The sequence below is a fragment of the Serinus canaria genome, chromosome 7 (assembly GCF_022539315.1).
Source record: "Serinus canaria isolate serCan28SL12 chromosome 7, serCan2020, whole genome shotgun sequence".
Lineage (NCBI taxonomy): Eukaryota > Metazoa > Chordata > Aves > Passeriformes > Fringillidae > Serinus > Serinus canaria.
Genome location: NC_066321.1, coordinates 20676280 through 20687907, shown reverse-complemented (window position 1 = coordinate 20687907; position 11628 = coordinate 20676280). Strand labels below are relative to the sequence as shown.

At 39.9% G+C, this 11628-nt stretch overlaps 1 protein-coding gene across 3 annotated transcripts in view; it reads left to right on the top strand.

The window, feature by feature from the left end:
- The first annotated feature begins 1646 nt into the window (after nt 1-1646).
- Nucleotides 1647-11628, top strand: part of OLA1 (Obg like ATPase 1) — a 90319-nt gene continuing 80337 nt past the window's right edge. Inside the window, exons 1-3 of one of the 3 annotated variants that reach the window (XM_009088003.4) lie at nt 1647-1762; nt 1975-2075; nt 3789-3932. In XM_009088003.4, coding sequence (XP_009086251.1) covers nt 1975-2075; nt 3789-3932 — 245 coding nt within the window. In that variant the 5' untranslated portion in view covers nt 1647-1762. Of the gene's footprint in view, nt 1763-1974; nt 2076-3788; nt 3933-11628 lie in introns of those variants that run through there. The other 2 variants (XM_050976884.1, XM_030241840.2) reach the window with 2 other exon arrangements.

The window sequence follows — 11628 nt, the reverse complement described above, 5'->3', positions numbered from 1 at the left end:
TTGTGGCCTTATTAATAGTGGTAGGCAAATCCATCCTGTACTGTTGCTGTGAAACAGTCCTGCAAAATACTGCTTTCAGGGCAAGTAAAGTGTCTTGAACTTTAGAAGGGTAGAAAACAATGTTTTTATTTTGTTCCTGAAAAGGGCTGCACTGAATTTATAATTTCTGTTAATTTCAATTTTACTGAATGTTTGGTGTAGTAATACATTAGCTTTATTCAACAAAGTAACTGTATCTAAATCTGAACTAGACAGACTTTTTATTCCCTCTTGTGTGTATAGTGATAGATTTTAAGACAGTAGAAAGACCACATAGATATATTACCAGCAAAAACTGTTATTGTCACTATACTAATAGAAAAACTCTGAACAGATATATCATTCTCTTCCTCAGTATTATTGTTGCAAAAATCTCATGTCACTGAAATACAAAAGTTGTAACAGACATTTTTTATGTATAATTTCAGATTAGTCTTAGTAAAAGTGTCCTTTCTTTAAAAAAAAATTCAAAAATGTGTTCAATATTATATTCCTTTTACTGTGACTGAGATGGTATATATCTGATGATACTCTCACCTTGACTCCTTCACTCTGGTGTTTTTCAAGTTTTGAGAATTTTGTCTTACGGACTTAAAATAGGGCATGCTATAAGAATAGTTTTTACTGCCTCCTCTCCTTCAATTTTCTTAGCAGGCAACACTTGATGGTGCCTGTCTTTAATAGTTCAGAGAAGCAGAGCCTGAGTTAAAGAAAAGGTCTAATTTTTTTAAAGAGTCCTGATCTGACTTCTGTAAGATTTTCTGCAACTAATTTTTCATAGATTCTAAATGTTTCATCAATTCTTCATAGCCTCTTTATTTTTTCCTAGATTATTTTATTAATTTGCCATGTAAATGTTATAAATCAATCACAATGTATTTACAAGGGTCTCCTGATCATATGCCTTTTTATCTAGAAAAGCATGCACAAAAATCTAGTGGTACCCTTAAGCACCAGTGCTCCTTTGAATCCAAGAGACCTACGGCACTTCTCTAGGCATGGGATATTTGACCTTTCCAATGCTTCCTGCTCTGGTGCTGATTGATGGGTTGGCAAACAGAAGACCAGGACCTTAGCGTGGAGAAGAGGAGGCTCAGGGGTGACCTGATCACTCTCTACAACTCCCTGGAAGGAGGTTGTAGCCAGGTAGGGCTCAGCCTTTTCTCCCAGGCACCCAGTGACAGGATTAGAGGACATGGTCTTCTTTCTTCTTCAGCTGTTCCTGGGAAGGTTTGGGCCGGACTTGAGGAGAAAATTCTTTACAGAAAGGCTGATTAAGCATTGAAATGGGCTGCCCAGGGAGGTGGTGGAGTCACCGTTGCAGGAGGTGTTTAAGGAAAGACTGAACGTGGCACTCGGTGCCATGGACTATGAGTGCCATGGTCTAGTTGACAAGGTGGTCTTTGGGCATAGGTTGGACTTCATGATCTCAGAGGTCTTTTCCAGTCTCGTCGATTCTGTGATTTGTTCGCGCATTTGCGGGCGCTCCGCCGCTCCGCGGCCGGGCCGGGCCGTGCCGCGCTGTCACTGCCGGCGCGGGGCGGGGCCGCACCGTCGCGGCCGTGCCGGGCTCGGGCCGTGCCGTCGCTGCCGGGGCGGGACCGGGGGTTCGCCCCTCCCGCCCGGCGCGACCTTTCCCCCGCGGCTGCACCGCCTCTTCCGCCGGCGCGTCCGCGTGCGAGGGCCCGCTGGCGCTGTTGCTCCGAGGCGGCTCCGCGCCGAGGTGAGCCGGAACCGCTGCCGGGACCGCCCGCCTGCCCGGCCGCCAGGAGCCCCGCACGGCCCCCGGCCGCCGCCGCCGCGCGGGGGTCTCTCCTCGGCTTCCTGGAGGCGGAGGCCCCGGCTGGGCCGCTGCGCCGTGCCGGGAGGGGACGGGCGTGGAGGGTGCGCGGGGGTGTCGCGGGGAGCTCAGTGTGCCCTCCTCTGTGCTTGCAGATGCCCCCGAAAAAGGGAGGCGACGGGGTTAAGTCGCACCCGATTATCGGAAGGTTCGGGACGTCCCTGAAGATCGGGATCGTCGGGCTGCCGAACGTGGGGTAGGTGTGCGGGGACGGGCGGGCGGGCAGGCTGCTCGCTCTCCCCGCGTGTGCCCCTGCGCAGGGTAGGAGCTGAGGCGCTGCGTGGGTGCAGACATGCGGACAGGAGCTGGGGGACACAGGTCCAGCTGCTCAGTGGTGCATTTCCATCTTTAGCTGGAAGTATTTGCAGGTGGAGCGACGCAAAACTAGCAGCGATAGTCAGGTGTGTACGAGTCTGGACAAGATAATAGGGAAGGGTTCAAAGAAAGGAAAAGTCTTAGTAATTGCTGAGTTTCATAAAACTATGTCCTTTGTCTTTTCTATTTTCTTACTTTCACTGTTGTGTATGCGTAATGCATGTTTTTCGTGCAAATACTTACATGTGCAAGACACGCACAACAAATTCCTTTTATATTTTGGGATGATGTGCGCAGGAAGGGGTTAATTATTCCATGTAATTAGCAATGAGGAGGACTTTCTTTCTTGAAACTTCTTCAGAGAAGAAGTCTTCTCAGTGACACAAGCCTAAGTGACAGTTTGGAAGAGATGATGGAATGTTAATAATTGATTTCTGTCGGATGAGATGCTTCTCATCTGTTGTTGTTATGGCTCCTTATAGGAGCTCTGCTTGAAAAGGAGGATGAATTGATACCTGAAGGATATACATGTGAAACTTTTTTAGTGTTAATTTCTGTATCCTGTTTACTAAGAGGAGGTCTCAGCATTCTCAATCTTTAACAAATTAGATTGTGTGCATGTCTTAAAGCTAGAAGCACTGCTTTCTTATGTTTTCATTATAATTTATTTTATTTTTCAGGGTGTAGCTAAGATGTATTCCATAAAGGAAATAATTAGCTGTAGCATTGTACTGCATGTCAATGGGGATAAATAGCATTTTCAGTTATGTTATGACATAACTTTCAAAGAAAACTGTTAGTGACTTTTGAGCATGTTGGATTTATGCAGGGCAGCTCTGAAAATCACAACAACCTGAATATTTATCGTAGAAAATTTGGGGCTTAATAAATCAAGAATTGCTCTTTTGGCTTAATAAATGCCAGCTGACAAAGTAATCTGTTACTTGGTTTAAGGGAAAGTGTTCTCTTTTTTTCCCCTGGTAGACTACTTGAAGGCTTGTTGCCACTGATACAAGTACCTTACCAAACTATTTTCATCCTTGTTAGGTATCTTCATATGCACCAAAGATTATTGGTAACTGATTAACTGATGTGGTTTGCTTTTTGTGCCATTTTTTTTCTCTTTTCATTGTTGACTTTTATTGCTTAGATACTGAAATTGTGTTGCAATGTAAATAAATCTTAAGGAACAATATATGCGTGGAAAGGGTGAGTCATGAGTTTTTTAACTAGTTAAAAAAAATTTCGAGCATCTTTACTGATGTCTCACTGTACTTGAAGAAAATGAGAAATAGCCAGTAGGGCTGTGCATTGCTTTTGACTTAATTTCTTAATTTTTTTTTTTTTTGCTAACATGTGTGTAAAATATACATACCTAGGGGAATATTAAAGGGTAGGGAAGAGAGGTAAGCATCACTGGGTTTCAGTGGGGCATTCCAGATGCCTGTGCCTTCTGCTGGAATCAGGTGAGTGGTCACTGCTGTTGAAGTAAATGGAAAGGTCAGTATTGCTTTGGGTTAAAATGTGGTTTAATCCAGTACTTTTAAATGCTTCTCAATTGAGCTACTTTAAGCATGTTTTATGTCGTTTATAGGAAATCGACGTTTTTCAATGTGTTAACAAAGAGTCAAGCGGCAGCAGAAAATTTTCCTTTCTGTACTATTGATCCAAATGAGAGTCGAGTTCCTGTGCCAGATGACAGATTTGACTTCCTATGCCAGTATCACAAACCTCCAAGGTAATTCTTAATATTTTTCTGCAGTTAGGCAGCTGACATAGTATTACTGAACCAAAACTTTTCATAAAACTTTAATGCAACTATAATGTCTGGACATCTGTTTTAGAATGTGAAATTATATGTCTGCCTGTATTTTACCTTTCCCATGCCCCTGATATGTCCTTTATTTTTTAAGAATAGTAAATATAGGAGCTCTCAGTCATTGCTCAGCACCATTTGGTGCTAGGTGTTCCTGTCTTTGAAGGTGATTGCTCCCAGGTGCCATGGAGGATCTTCTGAAGAGATTTGGAAAATAAACAGTAGTGGACATACCTATCTTGTCATAAGGTTTCTCATTTGAAAGATTTCTACCCTATACTTTGAAACTTTCAGAATATTGTATGTGCTCCATGAAGCTAAACGAATATCTCTCATTATCCCTGCATCCTCACTTATTTGGCAATAAGTTTGTGGGCAGTCTTTTTTGTCCCTGATTTTTTCTCTTTTTGTTAGGCTCTGCTACTTGTAAATCTTTCCAGATTCTTTCATTATTCTGGGAGTATGTTAATTTTGTCATATCTTTGTTTTTTTACTATTGACTGTAATCTGCTGTGTATGTTCAACTTTTTTTTTTTTTGCTTGAACAGCAAAATTTAAGGTGCTTTCAGAAAACAGAAACTTCAATAGGGACTTTTGACTCATTAATTTTAGTTTGTAGTTTCTTGCAGAGGTATCCTGAATCAAGTGAGTGTACATAAATCATAGGGCAAACTAGCATGCACGTGAGTGCTTTTTTTCAACTCTTGGGCCTCAGTTTTAGAGCCAGATCTCACCCACAGTTAAAAAATATTGATATGTTGCTAACCAGAAATTCATTTTCTGACTTAATTTTCAGGTCTAAACAAGCTGTTTCCGTCTGTAACTATTGTGCAGTTGTTAAATACTGCATTAATATGAAGCTTTATGTTGAGGTGGATTGTTACATGTTATCTTGTTTTTCCTGCTCAAGTCAGTGTTAAGCAGGATGGTTACTGCATGGATCTTATAAACAAAACTGCTGAATTAGAGACAGCTTTCAGGCTGTTCACTGTGCAGAGGTAATGACATAGCTTTTAAGTTTAGTTGACAGTTTTCTTCTAACTTGTACTATTAGTGCTGCTTTGGCCATGTCAGTAATCCCTTTTTATTCTCACTCAGCTATAAACGGCTACTCCCATATTAATAGTTGAAGTGACAAAGAGATTATTACCTCTTCCCTCACCCTGACTTTGGCCATCTGTCTTTACAGGGAGTGCTAAGATTGTAAATACTTCTGTGTGTGTTCTCTGACTAGCAAAGTTTTCTTCCCCCGCTCCACTAACTCATTGCTCTAAAGCATTAATGAAAATGGTATAATTTCTGTCTTAATTCAGTAAATATACTGAGTTTGATAAGCTGGGTAATCAGCTTTTATTTGAATGGTCTTTTGACTTTCTACAGACATTTGTTACTTACAGGTAATGGATGTGGGCATCAGTGGATAGTTATATCTCCTGAGTTCACTTATGCTGCTTATGTGATTTTTATATTTCACCGTAACAGGAATAAAGCAGAGATAATTAGTGGTAGTCCAGTAGGACACTATACTGAGGTAATCTACTGGGCTGTTTGTGCTTGTCTGCCTCAGACTAACTCAGGAAAAGAAGGCTGTAGTCACAAAGATAGGCTACTGAATTGTAATTTAAATGTCTTAATTTCTCTGTATAGTCTTGATTTTGTTCTTCATCTTTATGTAATACGTTCTGTGCTAATTTTCTACTTGTTTGGATTAGTAGATGTAATCCATCTGTGCACACAGAATGTTTATAAACAGTGAATTCTCTTTAAATTGGACTCTTGTCTAGCCTCAAGATTTTGTCTTTCAAAATCTAAAGCATTTGGGTTTTTATTTCCCATGTGTTACACTTAGTCTTCACAGAGCTGCAGTCATTGTTGGGAGATGGGAAAAAGAAAAAAGGGTGACTTTGTCTTATCCGAAATAATGTGTGACAGGATAAAGTTATCTTGCCTTGGTGCCTGCAGGGAGCCAGGAGAGGGACAGGGCTGGGCTGGGCTGGGCTGGCAGTTGCTGTCTGTGCCACTGAGCTGGGACTGGAGGAGAGCCTCAGCTTCATTGGGACTGCTGTGCTGTCACTTGTTAGCCCATGCTGAAAGTTGACTGCTATTAATTGGAAGTGTAAATGTTTGTAAATGAAATCACATAGGCAAAAATTTAGAGGCAATTATCTACAGGTAAATCTATTAAGGTACACTGGCAGAACTTGTAACCTGTGCTTTTTTCTTTCTGCAGCAGTGGGATGAATGTTGACAGTAAATAAGTTGAATGATATAGACTGTGCACAGAAGGTGGGCTCTAAGAACTTACAGTAAAAGCTGCTATGTTGTTGCGAAATGATATAGATGATTTCTTTGAGCTTTAGTGTTACTACTGCTTGCTTTTTGGTGTGAATGCAACTGTGGATACTAAAAAAAAAAGAGACCTTAATATAATAAACACAGTCCTGAATGCTTGCGATTTTCAGGTAATTGTTTATATTATGTTACTAAATTAATGTATGTATTTAAATGACTTATTTGTTTTTTATAAATTTCATACAATATTCAGTGAAAACTCACTTGTTACGTTGTGCCCATGTGTAGCTTTCTCAGAAAGGAGATGGTTGATTTTTAATTTTGTTGTCCTTCTACCTCTGTTACCACAGTACAGATACTTTCAATCATGGCTTTACAGACTAATGATTGGATTAGTTCCAGTTTAGTAACTGGAAAGAGAGTATTTTCTGTAGACTGATTCACTTCAGCAGGAGCTAAAGCAGAAAGGTGTATTTCCCCCCACCTAGCTATGAATACTAAGTAGTTAGCAGGTCTGCTAATTCTATAATGGAAAAGAGATGTTTTTCATCTCAACAGGTAGCTCCTGACATGAAAATTATAACAGGGAAGCCAAAAACAGTTGCTCTGTTAACTGCAATTAATATTTTATGGGACACTGTGTGTTTAGGAGTGATAGGTATCTCACACAAAAAATGAACTGTGTGTATAGTGCATCTGAAGAAATTTTAGTAACTTAATAAAAGCTTTAATGAAGCTATTTTCTTGTGGGTTTTTTTGTTCTAAATTTAAGTGCTGCATAATCACCTTAAACTTAGAACTACTTTTTTTTAGTGTAAGTATGTCAAACTCACGTAATTTGAGCAGTGATTTGTGTCCTAACTCACAAATAGCTTGAAAGCCTCTGGGTGTATGTACCTGTCACTCTTAGGTCCCCCAGCCTGTTGCCACAGTTGTGTGCTGTGCCTGACCAGGAGATGTGTCTCAAGTGACACTTGAGTCCAGCCTCAAAATGATTTTCACCAAGGTGGTAGAGGAAACTGCAATTTCCTCTTTATTTCATTTATTTTGTGCCCCAGCAATCTCCTCACTGCCATTATTTGCATTTTTTTCTACTTTAAGTTACATGACTAACTAAAATAAGTACTCAGGAAGAAGCACTGTAAGCCTAAAGTAATTAGCTCCAGCCTAACTGTAAGTAATTACACCCAAAGACTGCTTTGGCTGATAGGAATCAGCCTGTCTGAACATCTTAATAAAAAGGTGATTTTGAAATCTTATGTTTCTGCTTCCTCCCTTGCTTAAAATCAAATGTGATTATAAGTGGGAGTCGAGAGCAGGGATGAATCAAACTACTTGAAAAGTTGTCAGTATTTGTTTCATTCCTGGTTTGCACCTGTAAGTTGTTGCCTTGCACACATGTTCACAAACACAAAGCTTATTGCAACCACAACTGTTTCTCTTCCACCTAGACTGTTTCTAGTCTATTTTGGATGTCCTTTTCCAACTCAAATTTTAAAGCAATTTTGGTTATTTCAAAGGAAGATAATATCTAAATTGCAACTAGGTATTCACACCCCTCTTCAACTCCAGCACTGTCCATTATACTTCAGGATCTCTTTTTGTCAGCAGATTGCTTTGATTTGTTCTGCTGCACTGCAGAGTGATAAAATTCATTAATTTAGATCTTTACTGCTCAAGTGATGGTTACTGAGCTAAATCTGAGTAAATCCCATTGCTGTCTAGATCAGGAAAGTCTTCTGCAATATTAAATGAAAGTTCCCTTGAACTCATTGTAGGATATCATACTCAGATAAATGAAAAAGTTTTAAAGTCAAAATTATGTAAACAGTTGCTGGAAAGCATTTTGTAGAAGCCAGGTCAGCAGTGGGACTTTGAGTGACATCATGTGGGACTTGGCTATGTTTAAGAGGAGCATGGAATGGAAACCACCTGGAGTTTCAAAGTGAGAGATCAATAACTTAGCAGGCTGCAAGTCCTAACATATCAGCATCTGTAAAAGAATCCCATTTTTTTTTTTACAGAAAATTGCTGGAAATTGGTAACTATATCCTGTTGTTAGTGTTCTTTTTCCTCAGGTGTTACTGACTTTGCCTGCTCTTCAGTTTGTTCTGAGCCTGTGTAAATCAGCTGGGCTGTGATGTGTGTTCTTGCATTGCTTGTTTGTAGGTAGTGAATGAAAAATCATAAGTAATGGTGACTTGACCCATCTTTGCTGCCTGATGAGAGAAGGCAAAATGTAATTAGTTGTATTTTGTTGGTGTAATAACTTACTGAATAGTTTGAGAATGCAGGTGTTTGGCGTGTACAGGACATGGAGCGTGTGTTGTAATCCACATTGTCTCTCCTCTTACCTTCCTATAATTAATATAAGCACAATTTAATTAGCAAATTTTTCACTTCTGGTTCATGTGCCATTTGGTTCAAGTTTTGTTTGTCAGTACCATGGATAAAATGCTATTAATGAAATCATTCTTGCATAGGAATGACCAGGGTTCATCTGCAGTACCTAGTTCTTTGGAATCAGATTCCTTTAACTCCCCAGTGAGTGGTTTTGCTTACATTGGTCAAAATTGCTTGCAAGATTGAGTGTGGGAGCTGTAACAGTCTCTTGGAAGAGGGAGTTCCAAACTGTTCTGTTTGGAAATGAGCCAGAAATAGCAGTGAGGACAGACTGAGAGTTGAATGGCTCTCAAAGAGATTGTCACATTACACATGTTCTCTTTTGTGTTGGTGCTTTTACTTCAGGTCATTTGCGAATGGTAACAGATGACTCTTACTTAAGTTGTATGAATTTTCAGGAAGGAAGAATTTATTTTTTCTGAAAAATATGTAACCCTATGGATGCATAAGCCTTTTATTCCTGAAAGTGCCCATACCACCTGACTGCAAAACTGTACTTTATCTGGCCCAGTGAGTCTTGTGCTCTTTACTGTGTGGTTGCTCATACAGTGAAGGTGGTACACTAACACAAACTCAATGCTAATGTTTTTCAAAGTGAGGTAAAAAATTCCTGCTCAAGAATTAAACCTGTGGTTAAAATATAGATATACTTCTGGATTTGGTGTTCTGTTTCATATTATAAATCCTTGTGACATGCTTTATGGTACATCCGTGTAGCACTGATTTGTACAAATGATCAGTTGATGCCACCTGTTCCTGATGATCATTTGAGGCTCAGTGACATTATGCTAATGCTGACTAACGAATCTTAAGAAATGGAAATTAATTTGTTTAGAGGAGGAGGAGGAAAAAAAAGCAAAATGCAGTTAAGTCTTCAATAAACCATATACAAGATAAACGGTGCTTTCCCCTCATTCTGTGCAGTGTTCTCTGTTCATTTAGTTTCATAATGTTGACTCTTTGTCCTTCAGAGTACAGGCAAGTGTGGCTAGCTTGTACCTTTTTCTGTTTTTATGTGTGTCCATCTTCCTACGATGAAACAGATTTAGACCCGGCAAGGTGTCTGCCAATGGGAATAATTTTAATTTCTTGGAATGTGAGCTTTGTGGTACCCGAAGTGAAGGTGAGAAAGCTGGAAACCCACACACTTCAAAGGTCTCTTGCTTGCGTTACTCAGCTGTGAAAGAAATGTGCTGGGGTTTTCTTTCCATTGTGTAGCAAATGAGGTTGATTCTGGTGATAGAGTGTCCATCTGCATATGAAAGTGTCTGTCTTGCCCTAATGTGGCATCTTTGTAGTGAAAGTGTGAATTGTTCTGATGGCTGGCCAGGAGGTTAATCCTACCACAAAGGTGAGAGGGGAGCAGAGAACATTTCTTACACCACCTTTGTTTTCCTTAAAACGCAGTTTAAAATGACAGTGGAGAAGTGCTTTAAAGAGTGGCGTTTTTCTGTCTTGCTGCTGAGTGTCAAAAAGCAAGGACTGGGAAGTTGCCTGCAGTTTCTTCTGAAGTATGTTAGTTCTTGGATCAGGCAAAAGGAGTTACTGGGTTAGTGCATTAATATTTACTGGCTTCTGTATTCAGAACATGAGTTACTCTTCCTAGTGTCTTAAATAAGGATTTGTTCTGAGTTTGTGTATTGGTAGTTAGAAAAATATGGCAGGACAAAAATGTGAAATTTGCAAAATTGGTTTACTTCGGAGTGTTCTTATGTTCATGTGCTTTTGACTGCATTCCACAGCATTAACTTGCAGCACACAATATCTGTCTTGCAAAGGATGGGCCCTTCTTTTCATGGGCCTAGTGGAGTTTAAAGTCACTATTGTGTTACCTGAATGTAAGTAACATACTATATTGTGTTACGTAATCGTTTCTTTCTAAGTACATCAAAACGATATTAATTACATGGAGGATGTCACTAAGTTCCTAATGTATACAGGTTCCTAATGTATGACAGGTTTAGTGACTCTTTCAACTTCACCTTAGTAAACAAAAAGATTTTGTCCAGATCTTGTATTGTGAAATTATTTTACTTGAAATAAATATTTTTTCTTTGGAAGTGTTAGAGCAAGGTTGAAAACAAAACCTTTAGGTTACCACTCTTCCAGAAATAGTTGATGTTCCATACTCAGATTCTAGTGTATCATATCTCCCCAAATTAGAGAGTTAATTTGAAGTGAGAGAGCACATCTGCTGATTTTTTTGCAGTCAAAGAAAGTGGGATAGCACCAAAGGAAAAAAAGTTGGAATTGTGTTTTGTTCTACCTAAGTCAGTTGCTCAGAGCAGAGACAATGATCCATAGATTTTTGTAACTACATTTTTTCTATGTGGGTTATAGCTGCCATACCAGGCACTGTGATGAGACAGGTGGTTTTCCTGCTGGTGGAGTTTCCTGCTGTTAGAGATTTGACAGCAGTCATGTTGTCAGATATTCAGTATTTGAAAACGCCTATTTATCAGCAAGTTGTCACACTAATAAAAATAAGGCTCAGTTTGGGCTGTGAACAGTAAAGATTTCAGAAGTGTAATACTGCCTAGAAGATTACTGGCTAGGTTATCCCTAGCCCTCATTCCCACCTTTGTGGTTGTTTCTGTCTGTGGGCAGCACTGCAAAGGTAGGTCTTTGGAAAACGCATTTTAAGGGGGACCACAGAATTTATATCTTTGGATTTGAAGCTCATGTTGAGAACACTCACCCTAGAACAGGGGGAGTGCTTTCCAGATCAGCTCTTTTCATCCATGCTGCCTTGGGGCAGTCACACCCCTCTCCTTGAGGCTCTGTGGAAGCTGTGGGTTTGGGAGTTTGCTGCTGTACTTACTGCCAGTAAAAGGGTGAGCTGCTGTATTTGTGCTGGCATAGTGCTAATGAAATATGATGGTGATGAAGTGTTTGATGGAATGAACTACTCTTCCACCTATTT